Below are 16,473 nucleotides of genomic sequence, written 5' to 3' on the forward strand. Positions count from 1 at the left end.
TGACTCAAAGGTGACCTCAGCGAGGATTTCCTTATCCTCTACCTAAGGGTGCCCAACTCCACCCCACCCCAGAGCGCCACATCCCTTGTCCCCGTTTTAGTTTTGTCCATACCATGTATCAACATCCAGCACACAATATATTTCCCTTATGTAGGTTAATATCTGTCTCCTCCACCGGAACGCAAGGTCCATGAAGGCAAGGACTTTTTTCTGTTCTGCTCACTGCTGTATCCCCAGAACCTAGAGTAGAGATGGTACCCAGTAGTTGCTCCATCAATAGTAAATAATTGAGTGAATAAATGGAGAACTATGGACATGGAATCAGAAGACCTGTGATCTTTAGAGAAGTCCTTTAAACAGCATCTGACTCTTTTCACGTTAAACATGGGAACAATTCTGGGACTTCCCTGGTGGTCCAGTGGTTAAGACTCCACGCTCCCAATGCAGGGGGCGCAGGTTCAATCCCTGTTCAGGGAACTAGATCCAGCCATGAAGATCCCGCGTGCTGCAACTAAGACCTGGAGCAGCCAGATAACTAAATAAATAAACAAATAAATAAATAAATAGAAATGGGAACAATTCTTACGTCATTTTAAAAAGATTATGCAATATAACATTTGTGAAAGCATCATATGATAAACTGCTAAATAATTGTAAGGTACAATTTTTCCTTAAGCTGAATTCTTCATCAGTGAGCTACTCAATTTGTATAATCTAGAGCTGCCAGACTGCCGGAAAAAAAAGTAAGCATCTGACATTCAGACACAGAAAACCCTGAAAATAGTCCAGTATTCAAATAAATTGTAAAACGATTTATTCCAAGGCCATACCCCACATGTACAAACAATGACATGCACCTCTTCAAAGACTTCATAAAAAGAGCAGTCTTTACATTTTATAACAATTTGAAGACCTTCCTTTGCTCCCATCAAAAAAGTCTGATAAAACTGAGTTCCATAAAGTATCTAATGTATTTTCTTGTTTCTGTAAAACATATTGTCTCTTTAAATGTGAAATATGCAAATGTAACATTTTATTATGAAATTGTTCTCAACGTCTGAAATTCTTGATCATCTACAGAATCGCATTGCCACATAGTTTTTTAAATGACGTAAGAAGATAAACTGTTGAAACCTTTCTCGAGGCCATTTTTTCAGATGTTTACACCTCTCTGACTAGAAGTGCAATGTGGTCTTGACAGCTCCTTTTATGTGAGCAATCTCAGTGGTTACTCAGTATACTGGACAAAGGACGGCAGCAACACCACTCATTTCAAAATTCATATGTTGTCAGTCTTTTAAAACAATGTTAAGATCTCAAATCAAAGCTATTGCTACAGTGATTCACTAATTCCTTGACAGATATTTTAATAAATATTCCTCAACTCTAGAAAACTGTTCATAATCCTTTAAAGCAGGAGTCAGCAAACATGTTCTGTAAAGGTCCAGATAATAAATATTTTAGATTTCTCAGGTCACTTCTCTGCTGCATATTCTTTTTTTTTTTTTTACAACTCTAAAATATTTTTTTTTAAATCCTTAGCTCTGCTGTACTCTGTTAATCCCCTACTTAAAAAAATAGAAGTTGCTAGTCTCTAAATTAGACTGCTCAAGTGTTAATAAAATGTAAACTCCACATTTTACAGTAAAATAAATCCATGGTTTCTGACCACTAAATTGAAAGTTCATAGACAATAGGAAATGAAGCCCATTCAAAGAGTGGGACTGCATTTCAGATACGCTGTTTCATCAGCAGCACTTTCTTATGGCTTCTTATTCATTTTGAATTGGATAATTCATGCATGTCTTTACCTTTTGTGTGTGCGTGTCTTTACTTTTTTCATAGGGAAAAAAATCTCCCCTTGTGACTAATTTAAAGTTTGCAAAATCGAAGACTGGAATACTTCCATGCTAAAAGAGGTAGACGCATACACGCAGGTCTACGCACTTACAAGCACGTGTGCAACAAAACCACAATGTGATTTGTAAATGCTCTCCACGGCTAAGAAGGAACCAGTGGAAAGCAGCTAGAAGGTACACAAAACAGTCCTACAGGACGTCCTCATTTGTTTTTATCATATGTGGTTGTTACATGTGAGGAAAACATGATTTGAACATGATTAGTTCAAAATATCAACTAATGCAACAGCATGGTTAATTCAGGTTCTTGACGAAGATAACCTGGCATTGACTAAAAAGATACAACAGAGAATTCAGCAGGAGTTAGTTTAGACTCTGATACAGTTAAACAGATCTGTTTCTAATACTGTTTAATCTATAACACGGGCCTATAGCTTGGTACTGAGAACCACAACTCTGTGTGTGTGTGTGTGTGTGTGTGTGTGTGTGTGTGTGTGTGTTTGCATGTTTTCCTTTCCTACTACAAACTGTGCTGTGGACAAGTCATGGCAAATCAATGAGTTGTGAATTTGCTCAAATATATCATTAACAAGTTGGAAGCCTCTTGAATGACGAGCTCATGGTATGCTATAAAAACATTTACAAATTCTAAAGCTAAGAAAGTTGCAAACTTTGGTATCCCTAAGAAAAAAGCTCAGTTATGGCCGTGAGCCCAGGCCCAGTTTCTGAACTATAAAAAGTAAAGTTTTCAGTGCAAAAAGAGTATCTTGATAAATAGCAATGACACAACAATCACATGAAACAGTTAAAGACTATAAAACACATAAGTAATACCCTGAAGGCATGTTTTGGTATTAAAAAAAGGTACTTTGGGGCTAGGAGAAAACAGGCTGTTTTACCTATTTAACTGTGAGGTGAGTCTGGGCGGAGGACCGTCTAAACACTCCCTTTTGGCAAAAAGACCCAACACATTTACAGCTCATCATGTTTTTTCTTAAATGGCCACTTCGGGTGTTGCAATACGTGGTCTGCAGCCTGAAGGACAAGGTACATAAATTCTTCTACATCAAAAGAGTAGTTGGTAAACTTCGGATGTTCCCCCAGAGTTGGGTGGTGGCCCTGCACAGACGAAGCAAAAGACAAATTGGTAAGGTGTTGAGGATGTGGTTTTCTGAACAAGAAGAAAGTTATTTTACTTTGGCCAAAGAACTATTTTAGTTTATGCTCTACATCAGAGGTTGGCAAATTTTTTCAGTAACAGGCCACATAACATATATTTTCAGCTCCATGGACCACAAAGTCTCCACCACAATTATTCAGCCCTGCCAATGAAGTGCTCAAGCAGCCATAGACAGACAACACAGAAACAGAGGAGCAGGACCATGTCCCGATAAAACTTTATTTATAAAAACAACTGGAGGGCCAGATTTAGCCCACTGGTCTGTAGTTTCCTGATCCCGTCTCTAAATAATTTAATAGATCTCTCTAGGCCCAAATTTCATGAAGTTCTCTTTTCCACATAAAGAGAGAGAGTAATTAATTTCTCCTTTCCCCCAATTTGCAAATATAAAGCACAGCAACTCACGATTCCATTCCAGAGAAGAACCATTTTATCTTTGGATTGAAGTTCAAAGATAGTTTGTCACATTAACTAGACACTTTAAACCAATTAAAAAGAAAACAGGATGAGTTTTGTCCTGAACTTTACCTTATCTTGAGGAAAGACTTTGCTCTGCCTTCTCCAAGTGATGTAGTGGACGCCTCTCAGCCTGGCCAGGTCCAAGTAACAGCGTTCATCTCCACAGTTGTATCTAAGGACACAAGGGCATCCACACATGGGGCTTTTGCCTGGGATTGCTGGCCAATTCGCAATTCTCCGGGGAAAAAATTCACCTCCCAAATATGTTCTTACAAAAGGTTTTATAAACGGTAAACAAGAGTGAGAGAGATTCGTGTTCATAGCAGCAGCGTTCACAATAGCCGAAAGGTGCAAACGACCTGAATGTCTACCAACTGATGAATGGATAAATAAAATGTGGTATATCCATACAAGGAATAATTATTGACAATAAAAAGGAATGAGTACTGATCCATGCTACAACATGGATGAACCTTGAAAACATGATGCTAAGTGAAAGAAGCCAGTCAGAAAAGCCCACATATGGTATGATTCCACTTATATGAAATGTCCATAATAGACAAATCTATAGAGACAGAAAGTAGATTCGTGGTTTCCAGGGGCTGGAAGGAGGATGGAATGAGAGTAACTGCTGACAAGTACTGAGTTTATTTGGGGGGATAATGAAAATTTTATAAAATTATGGTGGTGGCAGCAATCAGAGAAGAAAAAGAAATAAAAGGAATCCAAATCGGAAAAGAAGAAGTAAAGCTGTCACTGTTTGCAGATGACATGATACTATACATAGAGAATCCTAAAGATGCTACCAGAAAACTACTAGAGCTAATCAATGAATTTGGTAAAATAGCAGGATCCAAAATTAATGCACAGAAATCTCTTGCATTCCCATACACTAATGATGAAAAATCTGAAAGTGAAATTAAGAAAACACTCCCATTTACTATTGCAACAAAAAGAATAAAATATCTAGGAATAAACCTACCTAAGGAGACAAAAGACCTGTATGCAGAAAATTATAAGACAATGATGAAAGAAATTAAAGATGATACAAATAGATGGAGAGATATACCATGTTCTTGGATTGGAAGACTCAACAATGTGAAAATGACTCTACTACCCAAAGCAATCTACAGATGCAGTGCAATCCCTATCAAACTACCAATGGCATTTTTCACAGAACCGGAACAAAAAATTTCACAATTTGTATGGAAACACAAAAGACCATGAAGAGCCAAAGCAATCTTGAGAATGAAAAATGGAGCTGGAGGAATCAGGCTCCCTGACTTCAGACTATACTACACAGCTACGGTAATCAAGACAGTATGGTACTGGCACAAAAACAGAAATATAGATCAATGGAACAGGATAGAAAGCCCAGAGATAAACCCACACACATATGGTCACCTTATCTTTGATAAAGGAGGCAAGAATATACAATGGAGAAAAGACAGCCTCTTCAATCAGTGGTGCTGGGAAAACTGGACAGGTACATGTAAAAGTATGAGATTAGAACACTTCCTAACACCATATACAAAAATAAGCTCAAAATAGATTAAAGACCCAAATATAAGGCCAGAAAGTATCAAACTCTTAGAGGAAAACATAGGCAGAACACTCTATGACATAAATCACAGCAAGATCCTTTTTGACCCACCTCCTAGAATAATGGAAATAAAAACAAAAATAAACACATGGGACCTAATGAAACTTCAAAGCTTTTGCACAGCAAAGGAAACCATAAACAAGACCAAAAGACAACCCTCAGAATGGGAGAAAATATTTGCAAATGAAGCAACTGACAAAGGATTAATCTCCAAAATGTACAAGCAGCTCATGCAGCTCAATAACAAAAAAACAAACAACCCAATCCAAAAATGGGCAGAAGACCTAAATAGACATTTCTCCAAAGAAGATATACAGATTGCCAACAAACACATGAAAAAATGCTCAATATCATTAATCATTAGAGAAATGCAAATCAAAACTACAATGAGAAAAAAAATTTTTTAATAAAAAAATAACTACAATGAGATATCATCTCACACCAATCAGAATGGCCATCATCAAAAAATCTACAAACAATAAATGCTGGAGAGGGTGTGAAGAAAAGGGAACACTCTTGCACTGCTGGTGGGAATGTAAATTGATACAGCCACTATGGAGAACAGTATGGAGGTTCCTTAGAAAACTAAAAATAGAACTGCCATATGATCCACAATCCCACTACTGGGCATATACCCTGAGAAAACCATAATTCAAAAAGAGTCATGTACCGAAATGTTCATTGCAGCTCTATTTACAATAGCCAGGAGATGGAAGCAACCTAAGTGTCCATCATCGGATGAATGGATAAAGAAGATATGACACATATATACAATGGAATATTACTCAGCCATAAAAAGAAACGAAATTGAGTTATTTGTAGTGAGGTGGATGGACCTAGAGTCTGTCATACAGAGTGAAGTAAGTCAGAAAGAGAAAAACAAATACCGTATGCTAACACATATATATGGAATCTAAGAAAAAAAAAAAGGTCATGAAGAACCTAGGGGTAAGACAGGAATAAAGAAACAGACCTACTGGAGAATGGACTTGAGGATATGGGGAGGGGGAAGGGTAAGCTGGGACGAAGTGAGAGAGTGGCATGGACATATATATACACTACCAAACGTAAGGTAGATAGCTAGTGGGAAGCAGCCGCATAGCACAGGGAGATCAGCTTGGTGCTTTGTGACCACCTAGAGGGGTGGGATAGGGAGGGTGGGAGGGAGGGAGACGCAAGAGGGAAGAGATATGGGAACATATCTATATGTATAACTGATTCACTTTGTTATAAAGCAGAAACTAACACACCATTGTAAAGCAATTATACTCCAATAAAGATGTTAAAAAAAAAAAAGTTATGGTGGTGGTTGCACAACTCTGTCAATATATTAAAACCATTGAATTATACGATTTAAATGAGTGAATTGTATGGTGTGTAAATTATGTCCCAATAAAACTGTTTATAGAAACACACACACACAAATGAGTGGGAGAGATTATTTTAAAAATATTCCCATAACTAAATTATCTTAACTTTCCAAAAGCAGAATAGGATTAAAGAATGGAGGGGACCTTTATCAATAGGACTGTGAACTAGATATTAACTCCTAATACCCCCATCTTTGTACATATGAACGTGGCTTTGGGGTAGGTAACATATCCTCCAAAGCAGAAATTCATCCCAGGTCTGTTGACCTCCAAGGCCTGAGATTTCTCAATGACATTTCTTTCCTTCCCTCCCTTCCTCTCTGGAAGAAATGAAGAACTGAAATAGAATCTACAATTATCTGGCTATTTCTCTAACATATATATATATTTAAATGTTTTTCAGGGTGTTGGAAGTTCATGACAACTTTTTTCTAATTAGTCTCTCATTTAAATGCCAAGTCAAGGGCTTCCCTGGTGGCGCAGTGGTTGAGAGTCCGCCTGACGATGCAGGGGACGTGGGTTCGTGCCCCAGTCCGGGAGGATCCCACGTGCCACGGAGCGGCTGGGCCCGTGAGCCGTGGCCGCTGAGCCTGCGCGTCTGGAGCCTGTGCTCCGCAACGGGAGAGGCCACAGCAGTGAGAGGTCCGCGTACCGCAAATAAAAAAAAAAGAAAAGAAGAAATGCCAAGTCATTTTTAAAATGCAACCATAAAATAAAAATATTTAGATGCAAGGAGGGGAAATCAGGTAACAGTAATCACTATTGGTATCCAGAGTAGAATTATTAAAGGAGAGAAGTCCACGTCTCCATAACCAACCACCGAGTTAAAGGAACACTCTGGGAAGATTACTTTCCCCTTGAGGCCTCAGTCTCCCTGTGTATGGAATCAGTGAGCACTAGGCAAAGTGGTGGGCTTGTGTTTGGAGCTGTGCTCGTCACCCAGGCATACAGGTACTCAAACTCTCTCTTTTTCTTAATTGTGGTAGAAAACTCATGACATAAAATTTACCATCTTAACCATTTATAAGTGTACAGTTCAGGGGTAAGTATACCTCATTGTTATGTGATCAATCTCCAGAATGCTTTCATTTTGCAAAAGTGAAACTCTGTCCCCATTAAACACTAAGTCCCCGTTCACCTCTCCCCCCAGTTCCTGGCAACCTCTTCTACTTTCTGTCTCTATGAATCTGACTACTCTATGTACCTCATATAAGTGAAATCATACGGTATTTGTGCTTTTGAGAGTAACTTATTTCACTTACCATAATGTCCTCAAGGTTCGTCCCTGTCATATAGCATGAGATAGGATTTCTTTTTTTTTTTTTAAGCTGAATAATATTCTATTGGATGTGTGTGTATCACATTTTGTTTATCCATTCAACAGTCAATGGACAACTGAGTTGCCTCCACCTCTTGGCTAATGGAAAAACGCGGCTATGAACATGGGTGGGCAACACACAGGTTCTCTTTTTTTGTGTGTGGTACGCGGGCCTCTCACTGTTGTGGCCTCCCTGTTGCGGAGCACAGGCTCCGGACGCGCAGGCCCAGCGGCCATGGCTCACGGGCCCAGCCACTCTGTGGCATGTGGGATCTTCCCGGACCGGGGCACGAACCCGTGTCCCCTGCATCGGCAGGCGGACTTTCAACCACTGCGCCACCAGGGAAGCCCCAGGTTCTCTTTTAACACAATAATTACACTGATTGCAGGGAGATGCTTTCAGTTTGACAGGAACACAGAAATGCACTCAGAGGAAGGAAACCATAGATTCACATCTCCCGAATCCTGCTGAGATGGGGAAGGAAAGAGATATTTGCTTGCTAAGGGCAATGGCAGGCTGCAGACTTCACATTTTTAGTTTTAGGTCTTTTTTTCTTTTTAGATGCCTACATGATGTGACTTCTTTGTAATGATTAAATATTAAGCCTTTTGATGCTCTGAATGAAAGCCTCAGCTGGCAGAAAAAGCATTATCAGCTGCCTCAATGTAAAACTGTCCCCAAACACTTACAGTTCAAACACAGCAGCCCAGTCTGGAAGGAAAAGTAAATGGGTAAGACCAGCTCCATGCATTCCAATAAATATGTCCGTGTTATGCGTGATCCTTAGCTGATCTAAAAACCCAAGTTCCCTGTGAACATAAAGAACAACAAAAGAAAAAAGGGGAGGAGAGGGAAAGTATTAAGTTGCGTAAGCTCATGATTCATGGTAACAGCGTTTATACAATATCTTTCCCAATTTAAAGCACGTTCTGCCATATCTTTTTGCCAATTTCAAATCTACTCCAGAAATTAACAACTTAATTACTTCATAACATTTTCTCTAAGTTAAGCTCCCTTTTTTTTAAACTTACATTTTCTTATTTTAGAAGAAAACTTTTATACCTGTCTTAAATGGAAAACCAGTAACTCATGACATGAACAAAACTGTAAAAATAGATATAATGAAACTAAAAAGCATTATTCCAATCTAGGTAGATAACATTGCAAGGCAGAGCTCTGAGCCTGAGGCTTGCTCCCTCTTTATGAAAAATGAAATTAGCAAGCATTAAAGTGATGTTATGATATATTTGTACCAAACTGAAAACTATTTCCTTAAAATCATATAGGAATTTTTACAAAATGATCTGAGTCATTCGATTACCATCTGGGTACTCCTAAGATTGTCTTGGATGCCATGACGGCATTTTCCTGTCTTTGTGGATTTATGAGGGATAAATCCACAATTGTATGCACCTTCGGACTGTAAAAGTAGTCTTGGAATTCAAGACACTAAAAGATGTGCAAATGCTGAACCGAAAGTCAGTGAGGCTGGGAAGAAATGCTGGACAGAGGCTAACACTCTGAATAAACATAATGGAATCCGATCTCCCAGTCCCACCCACTCCAAGTGAAGAAAAATAAATAGGTCCGCTGGCATCTAAGAAGGGAAAGCAAATTTCCTCTTAATCAGCTTCACCTCTTTAAAGAGCTTCCTCTCCCAGCAGAACAGAAACCCCACACTCCGCACAAGGGAAGGGAGACAAAGCCACCAAGTGTGTCTCACACGAGGTCCATGTGCCTCAGTTTCCCCAGGGATGCCAACCGATACCGAGGCAAGGAGGGGCTTTTGTCCGGGGGAATACATCCGTGGAGTTATTACTTCTGGAAAAGGCCCAAAGGTCAGGACTCACAAACCTCGATGCCGTTAGGTTACTACTGTGTCCCTCAGATTGGCAAGGTCTGAATTTACTGTCACTCTTCCTTCATCGGGGAAACCCCTACGTATTCTTCAAAGCCAGTCAGCGACAGAGCCTCAGAGGTGCCCCCCCGCCCAGTTCTTTCATCCTGACCCCGGGCCCTCTTCTACCTCCACATTTTTCCTCAGGTGGCAATGAGGGGAGTCACCGTGGCGAAGTGTCACCCGTCCAATAGGAATAGCTTCGCCAACCTCACAAGACTCTCAGAAGAGGGAGATGAGACAGAGCTAGGGAAGCATAAGAGTAAGTCTCAATAAATGACAGCTGTTCTTGCAACTGCTATTTATTCATATTCAGTGTCTGAGGTCCTCAAGACAAGAGCCATGCTTCCTTCATAACTGCATTCCTACTGCGAGGCCCACGGTAGGTACCTGATGAAGATGAGTGGTATAAATGAACAAATGTATAATGAATGAGGTGCAAAACTCCCACACTTACCAGTAAGTTTAAACCTAGCTGTGTCAGGCACCCTATGCTGGTATATGTATACTTTTTTTTTTTACATAGAAAAAAACTGTTTGGACAACAAGACGATGATTGTGGGTGGGCCAAGGAGGGAGAGAAAAGTTTTCACTTTCCTTTGGAACCTTTCTGTACTGCTTGACCTCTTCTACCAGGAACATGTATTATCTTTACAGTATTATTGTTTTCATGTCAACACGGGTTACCTAGACAGTAAATGATAGACAGATTCTGTCTTTCCAAGCTGTTTACTTGTATCAGAATTTTAAAAGAAATGTAATATTTGAAAAGATTTTTAGAAGCCTCATATTATTTGATGAACCTCAAATTATTCCCTTAATTATTCCCATAGTGTAGGTCAGAAGTTGAAACCCAGCAGCTAGCAGGCAAGTGAAGTCTACAACATTTTTTTTAAATTCGGAATTAGTTGCCGACTTTTAGAAATTCAGAAATTTCAAATGAAAATCAGGATTCATCACTTCTCTTTAAAAAAGGGATGGTGCGGCAGCATCAGGCCCCTCACAGCTGAAGAGCTTCCGCCCCCTACGCCCGGGGTCCTCACCTGCCCATTTCATTCACCGATGGCGTCCGCTTGTCCCTTCCAGGTCTACATGCGCCAACAACTCCCATTTACAAAGTCCTTCCTCTCACCCATTAACTCATCAAAGTCAAAGACGACAGTGTCTGCCCAAGAGTGGGTTATTACTTACTTATACTTATAATCGACAATCTGGACCTCAAATGTAGATACCGTTTTCAGTGCATTTACAAGCTGGGAAAATAAGAGAAACCTTTAGAATTTCTTTTCCTTCCTTCTCTTCTGTTTTACTTACCTTGGAGTCCCCAAATTTTTATTTTTCATATAAAATATTTTTCAAGCATTAAATATCCTTCAGGTCTATTGTGTTTAACCCTTAACTGAGTTCAAGTGCAGGCTCCACGCCTGCATTTTAGGGAGGATACGCTACCTCCCTAAAATTGCACTGCTCTGAGTTGCTATGAGGCTGCGGGGTGACAATTTGTAAGAGCAAAGGGCTTGACATAGACGCACATGAAGTGTTAGCTATTGTTATTGCAATAGTCCCTCAACTTTCAACATATATTCGTTGGGTACCTACTTTGTTCCAGAATTTTCTTCCTACCCATTATCTCATTTCAGACAAACCCCTAGTGCTTTGGAACCTCACCCACCGAAAATACTAAATTCCGGGCAGAAAAACATTTTCAACATCTCTACGCAGGAAAACAACTATACTTTTAGCGAAGAGAAACTAAGCATGATTAATCGATCATCGAATGCATCGCCATGGTTCTCTATGTCCCTCACAATTCTAATCTTGAAGTAGGGCGGGATTGCAGGAACCATCATTTAATGAGAGCATCTGGGTTTTGCTATCTTTTCACGAGTCAAGGAAAAGAGAAAGGTGCTTTCTTCTCTGCCTGGGAGCTGCCTCTCCAAGAGATGCCAAGCCTGGGAGAAAAGCAGCCAGTTGGGCGCTCTTTGGCTTGGTATTGGAGCTGAATTACCAAATCCCACCTTTGGGCAAGAGCATCTGGGCGATCTGCGGAGCTGGATCTGAAAACGTCGATGGCTGCAGTGCAGCACCCACTGATGCTACCCTTCCACCGGATTTCTTTCCAGCAGCTGATTGCCCCTTCCCGATGGACTGGGAGGCAAGGTGGGTCAGTCTCCTCCAAGGTCAAATTGTGTTAGGGCAGTGGAACGCTCTGCTGAAGAAGCAGGCTCAGACCCTGACGAACCTGGCTCACCCCTCATTACTCTGCTCATTAGCTGGGTGACCTCGGGCATGTTTTTTAACCTATAAGCCTCAGTGTCCTTGCCCAGAAGAGAGAATAATAATAAAATACCTATATTTTCGGTTTGCTGGGAAAGTTACCGTACAGGTATGGGGAGCACATAGCAATATACTTGGTACATAATTGCAGCCCATACCCGTTACCTCTATCAATACATACTATTGATCTGCCTGCTAATGAGGCTTCTCACCTGTCTACCCCAACACTGCATTACGTGACACTTTTATTTCCAGGTGTTTAAAACACACATACGTACACTGTTCATTTCTTCCATGCACACAGCTCACAATCAATGCCTCGTTACACCGTATGTTCATGTCCTCCATAGTCCATGTGCATCTCAAGAAGAGACGCTAACTACATGATTTGGATGAGGCACCCAAATTAATCTGTGTGACACGTTTCCCCATCAAAACCTGCCCCCAATTTCCCTCCCATCTCAAGTCCACTGAACTGCTTAAGCCAAAAGCCCAGGAGTTCACACTTGATTCTCACTACCTCTCCTGGCCGTACCTGTGGCTATAACTGGACATTCCCACAACAAGTATCACAGGCTTTATCTCCAAGATACATCCTGAAACCACTTACTTTGTCATCCCTACTGTCACCCGCTTCATCTAAACTCTTATCGGGGCAACGGCTCTTAATCAATCTCCCCACTCCTACTCTTGCAGCCAGAGTCATTTACAGATAAGTAAGTCAGTTTCATCTCTCTCTCTCTGTGTCTTCATTTTCTATTTGCTGCTGTGACAAATTACTACAAACTTATCATCTTAAAACAACACAATTTATCCTCTTATGGTTCTGTAGGATAGAAGTCCTACACAACGAGATAGAAACCTCACTGGGATGAAATCAAGGTGTAGGCAGAGCTGCACCCCTTCTGGAGTCTCTAGGGGAGAATCCTTGCCTTTTCCAGCTTCTAGAGGCCATCCACATTCGAGCAAACCTTACTATTGCAAGGACATCGTCCAGTCATGCTGTTGCAGGGAGGCTTCCATGGTGATCTCCTTAAGATTAAGTATAATTTATGAATTGATGTTGTTGAAATGAGTCAGGGAGGCTAAGAGGTGAACAATTTCTAAGACACCCATGAAAAGGATGGAGACTTTTCCAACTTAATCTGCTGCTGGATGCCACAGTCCTGCCACACAGTCCATCAGCCATCTCCCCAAAGATACTCTCCCATTGTTTTGCTGCTAGTTTGCCCAGAGACCAAAAATTTGGCAATCCATGGCCGCAAAGGCAGGACTCAGGCAGTTTTGTCTCTGTTTCCACACTGAGGTGGTGTGATGAATGTCTACAGTAAGGCAAAGCTCATTCAGCAGTGGATGGTTTGATGACTTGCAGTAGAAATCCAATAAATAAACTGGGCACAGCCATCAGACTTTTCTAAAAGCTAATAATTTCAAATCAAAGCATTTAGTATGATGTGAAAAAAATAAAGCACATCAGTCATAGGAAGTGAAATTCAATATGACGCTATTAAAAATGCATCCCAAAAACTAACCTCATTTTGGTTGAGTATTTTCCGGTATTCTGTGCTCCGTGCGAGAATGGTGACTCGAATTTTTCCATCCTGTGGAAAAGGCAAAATAATGCTGTGTATGCCTGGACAAATAAATGAACAAATGAACTTAAAATGTGATTTTCACCGAGAGATGAAACTCCATAAGGACACCTTTATGAAACTTTTTTTTTTTTTAGCCTGATTTCTTCACAGTTCTCTCAGGGGATAAAAATGCCTCCACTTTAGCCACAGAAGGCGAAACCCGTCCATCATACTACTTCTTTTTGGTTGGGTGGGTGGATTTGGGGGCAGAGTTTATGTGGGCTGGGTAGGGGTTTGAGGAAGGATGGAGAGATACAGGGAAAAGAAAAGGAAAAGAAAAAGAGAAAAAAACACATTCTTCCACTATCTTTAGTTTATGGAAATTTTCTCGGTTGTTGACATCTGATTTCAAATCACTCCAGGTCAGAAAACAACCCAGAAAACACTGTCTGCTGATGATCTCCTTTTTCTGCAAAGCTGGTATTGATTTTTATTCGGGGTGAAAAGTCAAGACCACCTCAGAACCCATAATGTAGTCATTACCTTGGGACCCTCTTGTGGGATGTTCAGTCTGTGTAGTACATGCTGAGAAAATGCCCGGAATAATCCGGTATTTTGACAGCCAGAGATCTAAAATAAAAAAATATTTCCTATTACAATGAATAATATCTGCATTACTATTTAAGATGTTCTCAAGTTATATGTGTTATTTTAAAATCCATCAAGAATAAATTCTCTGAACAGGAATGTTAACCACAGATGACATGCTTACCAGAGGGGTATTATAGAACAGCCCGTACCTCATCCGGGGGAGTAAGGAAAAAACAGCTTCTTTAAAACATACCTAAGAATGAAGATATTTTAAAAGGTAAGAGAACACAGTTTGCACCCTTCACACCAAAACAGCACAAATAATTACAGAAAATAATTTAATTAATCTCTGTTTTGCATCAAAATATTTTGCATAGCCAATTGTTTCACTCAAGTGAAATTCATATTCCTGAAAAAGCTATGAACAAAAGGTTTTAAAAGCTACATGGTTAATAACCATGATGATTCTAGTTATTACAAAAGAAACTGAGTTAGAAATCAATGGTAATAGCTCATACAAACTCAGATTAAATATTTATTTGATGAGTGGGTCATCTGTAATGACAGTTATTTACAGACATTTCAGTAAAGTTTCCAGTACCCTTTTGGAATCATAAGTTTTCAAATGTATAACATCATAATCAGTAAATGCTTTCCATGTATCGGAGAACAGGTCACCATATCCGTAGGAGCTCTGAAAATGGAAACAAAATAAGTTAGGGAATTTGGCTAAACTTGGCTTTTCAAAAATGTGAGAAAATAGCTGAATTAGCTTCTTAGTATTAAGAACCAGCAATCCGAAATAAGCTCATAAAACCCATAGAAAAAAAATGGATTTTCATCTTGGGCCTGAGCAAGTCCCTAATCTGATGTAATATCATCAGAAATAATCACCACAATTATAATCTTAGCTTTCCATCCTAGCCCTTTTTATTCTCATGTCCTTAAAATTGCAGTCATTGTGGGGGGTTTTCCCCCGTGAATTTTCTATCCAAATCACAGACACACACAACACATATGTACACCACCTTTTGTACACACTGTGATATGCTCAGGGAGCAAAACCCATCAGAGCAGACAGAATGCACTTTTGGAAAGAAATCTGAGAGCAAGAAAATGCCTTGAAAGTTTTAACATTAAAAACATAATGGGGGCTTCCCTGGTGGCGCAGGTTGAGAATCTGCCTGCCAATGCAGGGGACACGGGTTCGAGCCCTGGTCTGGGAAGATCCCACATGCTGCGGAGCAACTAGGCCCGTGAGCCACAACTACTGAGCCTGCGCGTCCGGAGCCTGTGCTCCGCAACAAGAGAGGCCACGATACTGAGAGGCGCGCGCACCGTGATGAAGAGTGGCCCCCGCTTGCCGCAACTAGAGAAAGCCCTCGCACAGAAACGAAGACCCAACACAGGCAGAAATAAATAAATGAATTAATTAATAGAAAAAAAACAAAAAAAAACTGATTAGACCCTTTGTAAGTTTATTAAAAAAGAAACATAATGAATGTAACTCTAGGAAATGATGTCCCTATTGATTAATGAATAACATAATTCCCCATTGACATTAATGAGTAGTAATAATAATAATATACTTCTAAAATTTATTTATTTATTGGCTGCGTTGGGTTTTCGTTGCTGCACATGGGCTTTCTCTAGTTGCGGCGAGCAGGGGCTACTCTTCGTTGTGGTGCACGGGCTTCTCATTGCGGTGGCTTCTCTTGTTGCCGATCACGGGCTCTAGGCACACGGGCTTCAGTAGTTGTGGCACATGGGCTCAGTAGTTGTGGCTCACGGGCTTTGTAGTTCCATGGCATGTGGGATCTTCCCAGACCAGGGCTCGAACCCATGTCCCCTGAATTGGCAGGCGGATTCTTAACCACTGTGCCACCAGGGAAGTCCCAATAATAATAACATTAATAGTATCCTGCATACTTCCTACATCTCAGGCACTATTCTAAGAACTTGACATTATTAACACATTAAACCACCCCACTAACTTAATGAGCGAGGGAATACCATTGTCCACATTTCACAGATGAGGAAACTGAGACAAAGTTTAAGTAATTTGCCTCAACTGTAGAACTGCTGCGTTTACAGGGCTGGGATTAAATCCAGTCTCTTTGGTTCCAGACTCCATTCTTGTAACCCCTATATGGCAATTGCCTTTCGATGAGAACCAGTTTTTCTGGCACATTTACCAAATGCATTTCATTTTTGAAAAGTAGAAATTAATTACGTGCTCCATCAGCTGAAGGAAGGAGGTCCATTTATTTCGAAATGGTAGAACTTAGATGGAAAAATTCCGCCGAAAGAAGAAAGAAATACGTATTGTAGGGTTACATTCAAG

The 16,473-nt window shown here is 40.3% G+C and overlaps 1 protein-coding gene across 8 annotated transcripts in view; it reads right to left on the reverse strand.

The window, feature by feature from the left end:
- Nucleotides 1-486: 486 nt before the first annotated feature.
- EOGT (EGF domain specific O-linked N-acetylglucosamine transferase) overlaps nucleotides 487-16,473 on the reverse strand; it is a 37,152-nt gene continuing 21,165 nt past the window's right edge. For 4 of the 8 annotated variants that reach the window (XM_027121356.1, XM_027121359.1, XM_027121361.1 and 1 more), the window contains 8 exons: nucleotides 14,731-14,823; nucleotides 14,311-14,382; nucleotides 14,082-14,168; nucleotides 13,497-13,565; nucleotides 10,879-10,940; nucleotides 8,480-8,599; nucleotides 3,568-3,670; nucleotides 792-2,978 (listed from right to left, as the gene is read on the reverse strand). In XM_027121356.1, coding sequence (XP_026977157.1) covers nucleotides 2,832-2,978; nucleotides 3,568-3,670; nucleotides 8,480-8,599; nucleotides 10,879-10,940; nucleotides 13,497-13,565; nucleotides 14,082-14,168; nucleotides 14,311-14,382; nucleotides 14,731-14,823 — 753 coding nt within the window. In that variant the 3' untranslated portion in view covers nucleotides 792-2,831. Of the gene's footprint in view, nucleotides 536-576; nucleotides 2,979-3,567; nucleotides 3,671-8,479; nucleotides 8,600-9,816; nucleotides 9,934-10,878; nucleotides 10,941-12,896; nucleotides 12,997-13,496; nucleotides 13,566-14,081; nucleotides 14,169-14,310; nucleotides 14,383-14,730; nucleotides 14,824-16,473 lie in introns of those variants that run through there. The other 4 variants (XR_003435879.1, XM_027121357.1, XR_003435880.1 and 1 more) reach the window with 4 other exon arrangements.

The sequence above is a fragment of the Aethalodelphis obliquidens genome, unplaced genomic scaffold (assembly GCF_003676395.1).
Source record: "Aethalodelphis obliquidens isolate GAN/ISIS:26980383/991018 unplaced genomic scaffold, ASM367639v1 scaffold22, whole genome shotgun sequence".
Taxonomy (NCBI): Eukaryota; Metazoa; Chordata; class Mammalia; order Artiodactyla; family Delphinidae; genus Aethalodelphis; species Aethalodelphis obliquidens.